This window comes from Vanellus vanellus (genome assembly GCF_965231255.1).
Source record: "Vanellus vanellus genome assembly, chromosome: 1".
NCBI classification, from domain to species: Eukaryota; Metazoa; Chordata; class Aves; order Charadriiformes; family Charadriidae; genus Vanellus; species Vanellus vanellus.
In genome coordinates this window covers 8,624,725-8,639,477 of record NC_138905.1, presented here as the reverse complement: position 1 = coordinate 8,639,477, position 14,753 = coordinate 8,624,725, and the positions used below count along the sequence as shown (strand labels likewise).

At 50.5% G+C, this 14,753-nt stretch overlaps 2 protein-coding genes across 2 annotated transcripts in view; one reads left to right on the top strand and one right to left on the bottom strand.

Moving 5' to 3' along the window:
- DMTF1 (cyclin D binding myb like transcription factor 1) overlaps positions 1–4,860 on the top strand; it is a 30,584-nt gene extending 25,724 nt beyond the window's left edge. Inside the window, exons 16-17 of the mRNA XM_082498495.1 lie at positions 2,453–2,600; positions 3,495–4,860. Of these exons, the coding sequence (XP_082354621.1) occupies positions 2,453–2,600; positions 3,495–3,604 (258 nt within the window). The 3' untranslated portion in view covers positions 3,605–4,860. The remainder of the gene's footprint in view (positions 1–2,452; positions 2,601–3,494) is intronic.
- A 396-nt stretch (positions 4,861–5,256) lies between these two features.
- On the bottom strand, positions 5,257–14,374 carry TMEM243 (transmembrane protein 243; the record flags this gene model as incomplete). The annotated part of the gene is made up of 4 exons (XM_082491131.1): positions 14,261–14,374; positions 7,562–7,612; positions 6,568–6,672; positions 5,257–5,379 (listed from the first exon to the last, which is right to left on the bottom strand). The coding sequence occupies exons 1-4, from the start codon at positions 14,336–14,338 to the stop codon at positions 5,257–5,259; spliced, it is 357 nt and encodes a 118-aa protein (XP_082347257.1). The 5' UTR covers positions 14,339–14,374.
- Between the last annotated feature and the right edge of the window lie 379 nt (positions 14,375–14,753).

The window sequence follows — 14,753 nt, the reverse complement described above, 5'->3', positions numbered from 1 at the left end:
ATGCTGTTGCTTTAAACTAGGCTGTTAATTGTCCAACACATGTACTTTACAGGTAGATAGACTGCTGAGCAAGGGGGGTGAGGTAGAGTATTTAGCTTGTGCTCTGTGAATCTAATAATTTCTAGGTGCACCACAGTTTCCATTTTTGAGGACTTCTATTAAACATAGTACTCCAGTTAAGTATCTGTTAAATTGGAATTTGAAGCATTTAAGCCATCTCTCTCTCTGGCCTCGGTTTTATTCAGCTCCAACACCTGAGATGCAGAAATGAGTTTATACAAATTATTTCAGGGATTTGGGTTGTTTATACTAAATTCTTCCATCTTTCAGTTGCTGGAACTATCATAATGAGTAAGTCAAAGAAAACAGAGATGTTGAAAAGAAGATAATTCTCTTCAGTGGGTAGAAAATAACTCTTTTCTTAGAAGCTTGATTAGGTTAGACTGTGGAAAGATAAGAGTTGGATTCAAATACTCCATCCTGTTCTCTTAAGCACCGTGCTCTACAGTTGCTGTAATTCTGCTTTGTCAGTCTTGAAAATCCATTGTTGATATGCTTAGACTTCGTTAGGCTTTGCTTTTGAAAAAGTTAATAGACACTGTGTATCCATTATTCTCGTAGGAAGAGAATGATCTTTGTACATCTCGACGTTCTGCTACTGCAGAAGTATTTGGATCTTGAACACATCCGAAGCTGGGGATTATTCTTCCATTTTCTTCCTCTTTGTCTCGTGGTTGCTATAGTTGTGATAAGATTCTCAATGGCTTAGGCAGCCCATCAGCTTTCTACTCTCAGTTTAGAATTTCAGCTTCTCAAGGTAGAATTAGTGAAGCTTTGCTACAAACCTAGTTCCTAATTAAACATTGTAGAAGTTGCTTATGGCTAGCAGGATATAAAGAGGTACTAAACTTTTTTTCTATACATAAAAACAAACTGAGTTTGTAATTCTAATCTGCCTTACGCTCCTAGTCAGATTCAAGTTTGACATGTGTATTTAAATTCTAGGAAATAGTGAACTGACTGTGAGTGATTCTAAGTGAAAAGTTACGCTAGAAACACATGCCTAAATTCTGCTTTCTTTAAGCCAGTGTTATTTTTATGCACTTGCCAGTACTGTATTGTCACTGTGGGTGTGGGTAGTGGGAAGCAGGCAGTCATGCTGCAGGGTTTTATTATTTCTGGCTGGGAAAGGTGCCCATTTGCCACAATGGCTTCTTTAGTTTTTCACGCCTCCTTTTCCCAGTTTCAAGCCTTGCGACATACTGCTTATAGTGGGCATGTTCAGCTGTGCTCTCTGCAGAAAGCTGCTTTTGCAGGTCAGGCATACTGTGCCTTGCGTGAATGGGTACACGTTTGGACCAAGTCTTACGCACTGAGCTGCAGCACAGGTAGTCAACTCCCCTTCAGCAGCACCAGGGAAGGGGTTTGCAGGCAGTTGCCTTTGCAAAAACATTTTGAAACTATATAGGGAAATAAGTTTTCCTAAAAAAAAAAAATAGGTGGAGGAACTTCAGGATTTTCTTGAACAGAGAGAGCTGTAACTGTTGCCAAACATTTCCTGCTCCCTCGGAAAACAGGGTTAAATCCAGGTACCTTCTACTCTGCCAGCAATGTTTGCCTAGCGTTTTGCATCAGCAATTCCCGAAGCTTGAACAAACCTTACGCATGTTACACACACAAGCTGGAATCCGAATATCTCTGCTTATTCTGGCAGTACTATCTAGGGTGTCTTTCCACTCTGACGGAGTGTGCTATGACACTGAGTAAGCCAGATGTGTTACTGCCATTTCAGTGCGAGAACTGCAAGAGCCAGCAATGAGACAGCAGCAGCAGCTATTATGGAACTGAAAGAGGGTGGGGGTATTGACAAGTAGTACCTGCAAGGAATCAGTGTGTTGCCAGTTTTTTGATATATTGAGATTCAGTTACAGGGCAAGCAAGACACAGCAATTAACACGGGTCTTTTGAGCTCTGTGTCCAGTAGTTAAAATTTGACATAGCAGCAGCACTAGTGAAGCCAAGTATTAAGTTCAGGTAGAACCATTGTGTTTGTGGAGCTGGTAAGTACTATAAAGATACTGCTTTGGTATCTCAGAGCATCTAGACAGCAAGTACTGGAAAAGCTTAATTATTCCTCGTTAGAAACAAAATGTTTGATGTACAAGAGAACATTTTATCTCTACCTTGCAGTCTCTCCTTTCTTCTTCTCCTGCCCTCATACTGCTCACAGAGTAGAATTCTTCTCATCTTGTTTTTAGATGCCTGCACTAGGATGAAACATGCCCTATAAATGCTGAAGTAAACTAGCTCAGATGCTGACATTTCAGTTTAATGAGATAAAATGCACCCACGGAGTCTATTGCACATTATGGAGTATGGCTGACCAAAGCAGGTTTTTCAGTTTATTCTACCAAGAACACACTCTCATGTCCTGTTCTTCTGTGTTGCGCAGGACCTGGGTTCTCCAACAATAGAAGAACAAGTTGATCAGCCTACAATAGATGATGAGACTGTGCTTATTGTTCCTTCTTCTCATGGTTTTATCCAGACAACGGATGATATAGACAGCGAATCAGTCTTGCCCCTGACAACTCTAACAGGTACATCTGTCCCCTTCATATGGTTGATGCTGCAGCTAGGATTCATTAAAGCAGTATGGCACTTTTGAGTTACTGTAAACAACACTTCATAGATCCTTGCTTTCTCTTAAATAATTTTCCATGTCATTGCTATGAAACTTTTAGCAAGTTGGTTTCCCCACTTAGATCAATAGACATGGAAGAAAGTCCCACTTAACTGTGTGGGAAGAGCATTAATTAGAACAGCACTTGCTTCATCACTTGCTGAGCTGTTTCCATCACCCTTGAGGAGTTGGACTAGATGATCTCTAGAGGTCCCTTCCAACTCTGATGATTCTGTGATTCTGTGAATTAGTACACATAAGCTAATGAGTAACTTTTTCTTTAGTGTGCATTTCTTCATGACTGGTGCTTGAATGAAATTTGTTTCTTATTTGAGAGAAGACCAGAGGCATCAGAAATGCACTTGATGCCTCTCATGGTGAGGGGCTGAGCTATTTGGGGGTGTGTTTGCACAGCACTCACCTGAAAGGGCTTGCTAGCTTGTGCCACACTTCCCAATGCCAAGAGTCATCTCAGACGTGAAAGCAGCACAGATATCTTCTCCCACTGCTGCACCTAACAAATACTCCTTTCTAGAGGAAGGGACCTCCTTGCAGAGCCATCTGAGGGTCAGCACTGGGCCTTATACAGTAATACCTGACAAAACCAAATGTGAGTTACACCAGTTGCATCCATATTAGGCATAGCTCACCTTGAAACTAGAAACTGCGAACTGACTAGCTTCATTTGAGTAACATCGCTTAAAACTGGTTAAAATTCCAGACAGCATTTTTGGTCTCCTAGATGTGTATTTTATATCTTGTTATAGTGGCACCGTAAGTAACAGTTCTGATGTACCGTGTCTCTTGATAGATCCTATCCTGCAGCATCACGGAGACGGGTCACACATTATTGGCTCATCGTTGGGCAGTCCTGACTCAGAAGATTCAAAGGATGTTGAAGATTTAGTGAGCTGTCACTGAGAAGCGGTAATTGTGCCCATTTTCTATTGACCACGTCTGCATTGTGAAATTAGTTACAACCCTGTGCCACATTTCCAAAGAAAGCAGTCAGTCTGTGTCTTTGAACAGAAACTTCCAGTTTGAAATGACTACAGTGCACTTTCTCTGCTCAGGCTATTTACCTCATTTGTAAAGGGTTCCAGAGCAGCCAACTGAAGCCTGACGTACTGCGTCTCAGCCAGGGTGTTCCAGTGTTTTAAAGAATCTGTTGCAGCGCTCACTGCTAGGATCCACGTGCTCGGTTCTGATCTGATGCGCTACTGGTGTGCTGAACTGCACACCTGGAAAACTGGACAGAAGTCAAGGATTGTGGACCGTAGCCTCTTAGTGCCGCAGCAAGAACCAGTTTGCACACGTTTCATGAAGAATGGGTGAGGATTTCTGCACTTACTGACTCTTGTAATACATGGAGTGAGAGACTGTTACATTTCAGGAAGAAATGTTTTCCATCAAAGACTTCAGGGAGCATGGGCAGCATCATGAAGAAATGGTCTGTATTCCCATCTCATCTGGCTTGTCAGTACGTCTATGGCATAGGAAGAAGACACAGATGCTTATGGGACTTGCCTGGTCTGCTTGTTCCTGAGGAGTCCGTTGCTGGCAACGGACAGAGCTCAGAAAGATCACTTGTGGAATTTTTTTTTTTATTTTTTCTTTTATTTTCTTTCATCACTACAGCAAGCTGAATAAAAAGGGAAGGGCTATGAGAAAGGGAAGCTACTGGGACCCACCAGCCTCCCCCCACAAGCTTGTAACTACTTTGAAGATTGTTGTGAGTAAGCTGGAACATTTGTCTCACTCACTGTTTACATGACACTACCAGCCACCTCTCTGGAGGTGATTTATGCAGCAACTTAGTAGATGGGGGGTGGTGTGGAGGTGGCAAAGTCTTGGGGGGGAAAAATAAAAAGGCTCTGTGAGAATTTGGGCATAGGGCCCCGGGGCAAAGGAAGCCCATTAATTCCTACATTCAAGGGTTGAAACAGACACTAGGCTGAGCAGCAGCCTGTTAGCTAGGGATTGAGAGAAAAAGCTGTAGAAACTAAAGACTCATGTATAAATTATTTTATTTATTTCTGTAATTAGCTCTTCATAATCAAGAGTTGGTCTTTTTCAGTCTGTGGTTTTGTTAATGTGAAAAATAAGTTGTAGTTTCAAATGGTTGCCTAGGGAACAGAAATAATTGTATATTCAGTTTAAACGAAATAAAGAGTATTTGTCTTACATAACTGTAAGATGCCATTTATTTATACTGCTACAGATCCTTGCAATGCTGCAGTTTATTTGTACAGTAATAAAAAAAAATGCAGTTTTTTCCAAAATGAAAAAGCTTGTGCCATTCTGAAACATCAGTACAACTGGAATGTTCATTAAGTGCAACAGTAGCTCTTCAAAAAAAAGCAGAATGTCACGTCTTATGGCAATTATTCTCCCCAACAAGAGGGACATTACATATACATTTACATGAAAATCATGTACTGATTTATCCTTGCACAACCCACTTCTTTCCTCTCGGGCTGATTGTCCTCACTGGAATGTCTTGGGTAGAGCCGAGAGCTGAGCTGAAAGCAGTCTGACACAGTAGCATTGTTGCTGGGTATTCCCAGTGTCCATCATTTACCCACTTCATGGAAGTACAGGTTGGCACATATACATAACATGACGATAGAAAATAATATATAGTAAATTAGGTTCCTAAATTTAGGTTCCAGGTCTCCTTGTCGATACCAGTAGATCTAGAAGAGAGAAGGAGTTTGTATTAAAAGGCCAGGTACCTCTTCTGAGGAAACTTTCTGTAGTAACTGAACTAGCTAGCTCTGGAAGTTGGTTTGTTGATTTGGGTTTTTGAGTTTGTTTTTTTTTCCTGTAAAACAGCCCAGCTTCATCTGACTAGAGAAGACTGAGTGCGGTGTCCACCTAATTTTCTTAACAATTAAGAAATACCACCTATGTTTTCTTAGCATGCTTGTGGAATACACGAATGAGAATTTGGCAAGGTGTTTCTCCCCAAAACCATAGAACCTTTAAAGGTCATTCAGTCCAACCGAACAAGGCTGTTTGTGAAACGAGGGTGCCAGATGGGCTATGAGAACATGGGTTATCTTGTCAGCTTTGTTGAAGAAGGCAGGTGGGTTGGTTGGTTTGGCTTTTAAACATTTAAAACTGGCTACACACTAGTTGATGAGGACACACGCCAGGTTTTGCACTACACAATCGATCTTGGGCGGAGTCATGTCTATGAGCCATAGAAATACGAGCTGTAGAACCAGAAACTGGTACTGACCAGGCAACACAGAACAACTTCCCAGCTTACCCAGCAGTGAGGGGCTGCGACCGTTCCAGGTCACAGCTGGAGGAAGGAGAACACTCTTGAGTATGAAAAGCTACAGCAGAGGAAGGAGCCACTGAGAACTCTGACCTGCCACTTCCCTTTGCCAACACTTGGGACCAACTCTCGGGATGCTGCAACTGTTGAGTAGAGAAACCTCTGCTACTACCCAGATGAAATGCCACCTTAACTCACCCCTGTGCCTGAAAGGCCACTGACTTCTACGAGCGCCCAGCTGTCCCCACTACTGTCCCCACTACTGGGGAGTGTTTTGCTCCACCCCTGGTCTTCTGCAGTACAATCCACCTCTGCATTCCCATCTCACTGCTCTGCTCTCCAGTTTCCTACTTTCTGTCTCAGCTGGCAGCTGCAGATGGCATTGTCACAGAGGTGACAAGTCTGGCATCACAGCTTACTCTGCAGTAAATACAAAACTGCTCACCACTCTTTCATTGTCAACTTGTTTTATGGAGGCAGGAAAGCTTTTCTAGGAGAGTGTAAAAAAGAAGGCGGCACCACGTAAAGCAGATTTTATTTGGATTTCATCCTCAGTCATACACTCAAAAGCTTGCACAGCAAACGTAGCGGTACTTACAAGTATGCCAGCAGAAATGCAACACAAGGAGATGCAGAAAGCAAAAAATATATTCACAGGTTTTGGAGGTAGTTGCGGGAAGACAAAAGCACTGATTAGAGTGACCTGTATGGAGGAAAAAAAAGATGAAGGCTCCGCTCTCTTCAGAGCTGCTGCGGGAAGAGGCTCTCCCTGACAGCTGGCATACCGCAGCGCTCGCGTCCAGCTCTGCACGCCCCTCCCTGCTCTTTAACTCCCACCATGTGAAGAGGTGGTGGAGGGAAATGTAAAATTCTGGAGGAAAATTGCTTTGACACAACTGCAGGCTTAGGGGGTGGAGGAAAAAAAAAAAAAGATAAAAGCTTTGCTACTCTGGCTTGTTGCTGGAAACTGTCCTCCAAATACCCGGAGAGGCAGCAGGCACGGTGGCGCGTGCTGCCCGTGTAGGAGCAACCCTGCAGCCAAGCTTTGCAGCAGCTGCCACCTTGGCTCTCCCTAACATCCCCTGCACCGCAGCTCGCAAACGGTGCTGCCGCTGCGGACCGCAGAACTGATGCTCTGCAGTCGCGATGGCGTTGGGTTTGTCTTAAAGGTTGGGGTAAGCATAGCTCAAGACAAAGTGGAAAACTTTGCTAAAACTCCTATAAACCATAAATAGAGGGAAATAAATCATAAATAGAAGGAAATAAAGAGAAGCAAACACGTTCTCCTGGGTCGTTACCATACTGTCATCTCACCCAGCCTCACGTTCAGCCGGGATGGACAATCTGCCCACGGACTTGGGGCTTTTTATGGCACAGTCAGATCTTAAAACATGGCTTGAAGAAAGATACTCTCCTTCCCCTATTGTCAAGGAGTTTCCAAAGACGGATGCACCCCAAATAGACTACCTGGGCCCCAAACTACAGCCTGTTCAGTCAGTGAAGTTTTACCACCCATTTTGGGGAGGAACTCTGTTTTTAACCCTGTCACCTAAGGGAGGCACAAAATGTGGGATGGAACAGAGGATACTTACTCCAAGCAGCAAGGACGTTAAGCCGCCAACAACTAGATTGATGACTCTGTCCTGAAGAAGAGAGAGGACAGTTACACGCACGCCTCGCCAAAGAAAAAAAAAACCAAAACCACACAGAACAGTAATGGAGAACGCCAAGAGCACCGCATCAGCCAGCACCCATGTCATCCCCAGTACACCCAGCAGCACTGAGGCTCCCTGGTGAGCTCTGCCACCCAGAGAGGATCCCTTGACTCCACGGACCTCAGGGAGGTTGTACCGGCCAAGTCCTCGCACAGCAGGTCCGCTCATTTGCAACTGGCGTCTGCTACATCCAAAGCGATTACAGTCATGCAAATCCTTTTAAAAACCATTTTAAAAAGTGGAAGCGCGCAGACGGAGGTGGTCGGAAAAAGCCTGGTTTGGCCTCAGTGCCTGAGAGTGAACGGCTTGGTGGCATCTTAGGTGGGAATTTGTGGGCTGCTGGCGAGGAGATGAAGTGTCCCCCCCACCGCTGTTCCCCTCTAACACCAACAGACCTGAACACACCCAGGGGTGGCTCTGCTTGGACAGACAGATATCCCCCCCTTCTTTCTGCTGCTCCCCATCAATATAAAACACTTGGCTGGGAGGAGACAACCTTGTTGCACTCGGGAAGAGGTATCCCTCAGTATCAGCATCACAATCCCACCCCAGGTGGCACCAGGGCAAGGACCGGCAGTGACACTGGGCTGCGTGACAGCGGGCTCAGAGGAGCGCCCAGGGCAGGACCCCAGTACTGACGCACTCGCTGGAGCAAGAAACAATTTGATGCAAAAGGAGAACATTCCCGTCCCTGCCGGGATGCCCGTCTCTCCCCTTTCTTCATGGTGCTGCTCTGAGTATAAACATCTATCGCCGAAGTCAGGCTGGGTTGCACGCAGTGGGGTGTAACACCCCGGACGGCTCGTTCCCCAAATAAATGCTAGAACAGCTACAGCAGAAAAGATGTGCAGAGAGGAAAAACCCAGAACTTTAATTAATTATACTGAGAGTAATTAAATCAGTACTGAGAGTCATTACATCGGTACGGTTAAAAGAAAGCGATTTGCGAGAATTGAGGCAGCGAAAAGCCCCTTGTCCAAAGCGAGCCCAGCCAGCAGGCGGCACAGGTTTCCCCCCACCTGGTCTTCCACCCTTCTCTTCCCCCAGCGTTACATTTTGGGAGCTGATACATACTGGGAGAAGCCCTAGGTTGGGAAGAAGCAATGCACACAGCAGCAGGGCAGGAGGAGAAAGCGGAGAGAGAAGCAGAGAGCCCAGCGGGCTCTTGCAGGGGACCACCAGCCCCAAGCCGAGGCGCAGTGGAGCTCAGGTGCCTGTTCAGTCACACGCAGATGCCATGTCCTGGTCGGTGGCTGTTGGGTCCCTCCAAGTGGTCCCGAGGGAAAGGGCACAGCAAGCTGAGCTTTAAAAACAACTTCTAATTAGTCCCTGGCTCCTCAAAGTAAAACCAGACCATTCGTGCTCCTACATCTCAGAGGCGCCCAGCCCTGGGTGCGCGGTGGTGGCCACAGGAGTGGGACGTGACCCACCTCCACAGGGAATCATCACCACCACCCCCTGTGCAAGATCCTCCTCCAGCCAGGCACAAACCCCTTCTCCTCACTGGCATTTCCCCAAGCGGCGATGGCGACAGCAGCCTCAGGGAGCCATCTACGAGGTACCCACCGCCGACCCCCAAAAACAGGCGAAGAGAAGTAACTCCAGGCAAATTACAGAAGTAACGGGGCGAAATGCATGTGCGCTACCGCCACGAGAGCTTACTGCCGCATCTCGGCGGGGCTCCTCCGCTGACGCTAAAGTAAAGTTAGTTTTGAGTTCTGGAATTAATTCAAGCTAGACGGCACGTGGAGGGGTCCCTACCCCGAAACCAACTCTGGCATCAGGCCCTGCCAGGAGAAGAGGGTGGTTTTGCTCCGCCTGGCCCTACAGACCCATCTGAGCCCACCAAGGCGGTTTTACGGAGGGGGACTGGAGTTTGCATTTGGGCTCAGCTCCCCAGGGCCGGAAGGGGTGGCCAGAGGTGAGCAGCTGGATCCCTCCCTCCCTTTGTGCCGTGGGGAGATGGGCTTCAAATGGCAGAGGAAGGGAAGGGAAAGCCAAGGAGCCGCCTGCATTGAGTCACCATCCCGTACGGCGAACCCGCTGAGCGCAGAGAGGCTCTGAGGGACAGACACATGGTCACATACCTACGGACAGGATACACCATCCAGAAACTCAGCCATGATTAGGTTTCTCCTAATTAACTAGAGGCTTGGAGGGTGGCAGTTTCAAGATGGGGAGAAATCACCTGTTTCGCCAGGACAGAGACCGGTCCGCCAGGAGAAAACGAGGGGGTCGGACTTGGCGGTGACCACGGAGTGTTCCTCTCTGCCTGTTTTATGAGGTGCGGAAGAGAGTGTCCCCCCGGCACAGGGACCTCTCATCTCCCACCACCAAGTGATGGACACGGTGGTGACAGCTGGATCGGGTACGGATGCCGGCAGCGGAGTGGCTCTGCCACGTGGCGGCCGGTCCCGGCGGGTCAGGGCATCCCCTTCCCTGCAGTTAAACCCACGGTCACTAAAATTTTCCAAATGCACCTCCGGCAGAAGGTGGTATTTCAGGATCCGGGGATTAGAGCCACTGATCCTGAAATCCCAGGCTTGGCAAAGCGGCAGAGGCTGTATTCCCCGGTGCCCGCTGACACCTCAGCCCCAGGCAGCTTAGCGCAGCAAAAAGGTTAAAAATACACAAGCAGAGGCCGAGACGGCTAAAGGGATTGGGGATGACGGAGCCTTTCACCTCCGCGCCGTGTCCGAGCGCGCAGCCACTCGTGGATACGGGGCACGCAGTGATGAGCCATGCATCCTACACGCCGCGGCACCCAGACGGCACAGCCAGAACCCGGCACAGCTGATTCAGGCAGCATTTTTCTCCAGCATCACTATGCGTTCCCCTGCCACGATAGCTGCTAGAGCGAAAAAATTAAAGAAAAAGAGGATGAGCACGTGTGCTGCAGCCGGCGCTGCCGGGAGGTCACCTGCACCGGAGCACTTGGACACGGACGCCGACTCCTGCGACAGCTCGGCACCACGCGCCGCGCCGCGCCGACGGGGATCCCCGTGCGGCCATACAGCAGCTGCTTCACCAGAAAGGCGATGAATCGCCCCGTTTCAGCGTTGCACAAGCAGCCTTTTGAAACAGGAGGGTTTCTGCCCTCTCCTCCTGCTCCGGGGAGGGTGTTGCAGGGCCTGGAGGGCACCGGCTGGCCCCGGGGGGCTGCGGTGGCACAGAGGGCTCCCTCCAGCCGCCTCTGGGCAAGGGCGACCAGGTCGGGCAAGGGCGACCAGGTCGGGAAGCACCGAGTCCTCGCAAAGCCGGAGGGCACAATCCAAGAGCCTTCCGGATTTGGGTCAGTGTTACTTTGAGGAAGAGGGAAACCGAGGCAGGACTGACAGCGCATCCGCACCACTGCACTCGCAGCGCGGGCTTTGACAGAGCTCTGCTCTTCACCCGCTTCCAGCTCGGCTCATTGCATCCTCCAAGTTAGCAGCTTGCGGGCTGAGCCCATGGGGAAGCAGCTCCCAGCAGAGGCTTTGGCCAGGACGGGGGAACGGACTGGTCCCCTGGAGGGTGGGTACCTGGTGGCACCTCCGCAGGCATGACGGAAAAGCCATTTTTATGCCTTACATCAGCAAGCCCAGATGGTCAGCAGCAATCGCAGCCCATGGCGGCCAGAGGGGACACCTCAACCTCGTGCCAGATTGAACTATGTGGAGCAGCAGACAGTCTACTGCTATACAGGAGAAGAGCTGCGCTCAGCCCCGTGCCGGCCACCCTCCCACTGCCAGACACAAGAGAAAGGCTGTTGTGCCCTCAGTGGCTCCTCATTTCCCATCTTGGGGCGCTCAGTCTCCTTCTACTGCCTTCTGCTTCCAACCCACAGCAATTAACGCCCACTCACTTGTATTTAAATCACTCCCATCGCGGAGGAACCCAAGCAGCTCATACTTTCAACTTTCTTCCCCACAAAGTCTCGCGTCTGTGATGCTCTGTCTCCTCTTTGCCACCTTACTGCTCGTGCCTTTGCTCGGCATCGTCTCACACCCGCTCACTGCCAGTGCTGCATGCCCATAACCACAGCTGAATCCACAGCATTGTCTCACTCCGCTCCCCCTTCCCACCAGAGACCTCTTTGGGACCAGCTTGCCCCCAGCCTCTGCTCAGCAGCCAGCACGGGAGGACAAGCTTGGCAAGAGCCACTGGACCATGGCAGGAGAAGACCGACACTGCTGCCCAGCTCTCTCATCCCCAAAGGGTGGCTTTAGCCCCAAAGCCACCAGGCTGGAGACCAGGAGAGCATAAGGCGGCAAGAAGAGGGCATCCCCATCTCTACATCCATCTCCAACCACCGGCAAAGGCGCGAGACCCCCCCGATGTGGGCACAGGTCTTCCCGAGGGACCAGCGCTGACCCTGTCCCTCCCCGTGGACTCATGCCCAGCCCGAGCAGAGGGTCCCGGTTTGCTGGTACCAGATGTCGCTTCCAGAGACCCAAAAGCGAAGCCAGACTGTGGGCAGATGTGCTCCTCCAGGTAGACCTCCTCCCATTTTAAGGTGAAAAACGTTTAACTTCACCGTTTCCGAGATGGAACATTTCCAGCTCCAGACTTCCCCAGCGTCTGGCTCTCAGCAACCCCAGTGAATGGTGGGGGAACCCCCCCGGCCAGCACAGCCATCCCTCCTCCGTCAGACACCGGTACGGCAGCGAGAGACCATCAGCCACCGCCAGTCCCATACGACGGGTTCCAAAAACAGCCCCAGCAGATACCAGGGGGTGACATGCAGGACACCAGACCCCGTCCGAGCCCAGGAACTGGAATTAGCACCCCGTGTTTATCATTTACCGCTCTCCTTTGCCAGCGGAGCCTCCACCAGAAAGAGATGGGGGTTGAGGGATGGAAAGCTTGACCCGGACTGGAAAATTTGGGGTTTGCCTGCCAGGATCGCTGCCCGGCTCCAACAGCACATCCCAGTCCCCAAAAGTCCCTACCTCTGGGGGCTTCCCAAAATCCCCTGCCCCACTGTGACCCCAAGCAGGGCACTGCAGCGAAGGTCCCCACGCCACCAACGCTCCCCATCAGGGCCAGCACCCACTGCTGGGGGAGACCTGTCCCTCCGTCCCCCAATTCATCCTCGTGGAGGTCCCGCCTGTCCTCCTCCTATCCCATACCATTCTTTTTTTTTTTTTTTCCCCAAAAAAAAATTTGGCTGGCATCACTTTATTTATATTTTCATTAAACATTATAATTTTGGCAGCATTTCCAAGTACTGGGGGGGGGGGGGGAGATGCATTTTATCCACTTTTGTGAGTAATTTGGTGCAATTTCAGCCCACGCCCCCCCAAACCCACACGCAGGGTGACACATAACCTCTCCAACCGGGGGGGGCAAACCCCAAGCCACGTGCCGTCGTCACCCCGCTGGAAACGGGTACGGCGATTCCCGAGGGATCCCGACACCAGGGAGCCCCCTCCTCCCCCCCCCAAAAGCAGCGCCCAAAAGCCGAGCGGCTTATGGGGGGATTGACACCTGAAGAGTCACCACCGCTGCACGTCAGCGACTGCTGCGGGGGAAAATAATTAATTGCCAGGAGGGCACCAAAACCAGCCCCCCCCCCCATATCCCCATCAAACACCCCCAAAACTGTGGGAGCTGCAGCTTGGGGGGCTGTGCAGCCCTAAGCCCCATTTTGGGGGGGCTGCAGGGCCATGCGTGCCTGGTTGGGGCACCCTGGTTGGGGTGACCCCCCCTTGCCCGTGCCCAAACCCCTTCAGAGGGTCCCCCCCCCACCCTGGGGCTCTGCACCCCGAGCCCCTGCTCCAGTGGGGCTGGGGGGGGGACTTGGGGGGGGGGGGGATTATTTGGAAGTTTATTTCTTGGGGGGGGGAAGCTGTTTTGGGAGTTTCTTTTTTTATTTGGGGAGGGGCTCTTGCTCCTCAGGATGTGTTGGTTTGCGTTCGGGTTTTTTTTACATTGGGGGGGGGCTGGGGGGGGTGTTTGTTTGGGGTGTTTTTGATAAGATTATTTTGGTTTTGAGGCCCTGATCGGGAGAGGTTTGTTTGGGGTGTTTTGGTTTGGTTTGTTTGTTTGCTTGTTTTTTATATAATTCTGCCAAGTTGAAGGGTTTCATTCTTTTGGAATTTTTTTTTTGGGGGGGTCTCCTTTTATATTTTCCCATTGGGGTTCAGCTTTGTTGTCGCTTTACCAATTTTTCATGCTGTTTTGATTTGTTAGGGGGTTTTTTGGTTTTTTTTTCTTTTTTTTTTTTTTTGGAAGGGGAGGACAACTGGGGATATTCTTTGTTATTTTATGTTGAGGGTTTTTTTTTTTATTTTATTTATTTATTTGTTTATTTATTCCTTGGCAGGATTAGGGCAGGCTCCTTTCCGCCGGCCGCCTGCCTGCGGTACTCGGTGCTTCTCTGGAGCCCGGGGGAGGGCTGTCGTTATCCCGGGGGGGGGGCGGGGGGGGGGAATTCTTCATTACTGGGGGGTATTTTCGTATTGAGGGGGTGGGCGTTGCTGCTGCATTTTCCCCCGCGGGGGTTTATTCTGGGGGAGGTTGGGGGTCCCCATTCGTGTTCCGGGCAGTTTTCCCCACACACACACACCCCCCCGGCCCCCCCGCAGCCCTTACCCTGGCCGAGGTCTCCCCGAAGAGCGGCCGGTTGTCGGGCCCGCCGGTGCCGTAGCCGCGGGCGGCGAACCCCTCCATGGCGCGGGGGCGCTGGGCCGGACGGCGGGGAAGGGGGGGCGCGCCCTCATGCTGCGCCCCCGCTCCGCTCCGCGCCGCTCAGCGCCCCGACGCGCCGCTCCGCGCGTGGACACGCCCCCACCCACCCCCCCCCCGCGCGCGCGGACACGCCCCGGGCACGCCCCGCCCCGGGGGAAGGGGGGGGTGTGTGTGCTGCGGAGGGATGGAGGGATGGACGGACGGATGGATGGATGGGGGGAGGGGCGCCTGTACGCGGGTCTATAGGCGCACGGGCGTATGGTTACGCGGGACCCGGCCCCGAGGCGGAGAGGAGTTCAGGTCACCGAGTCCATTATTTATCATATTTGTTTGTTGTTCAACAGAGTCGCGTTATTTCAGCAAATCTCATCGTTGGTGATGATATTGTGATTTGGAG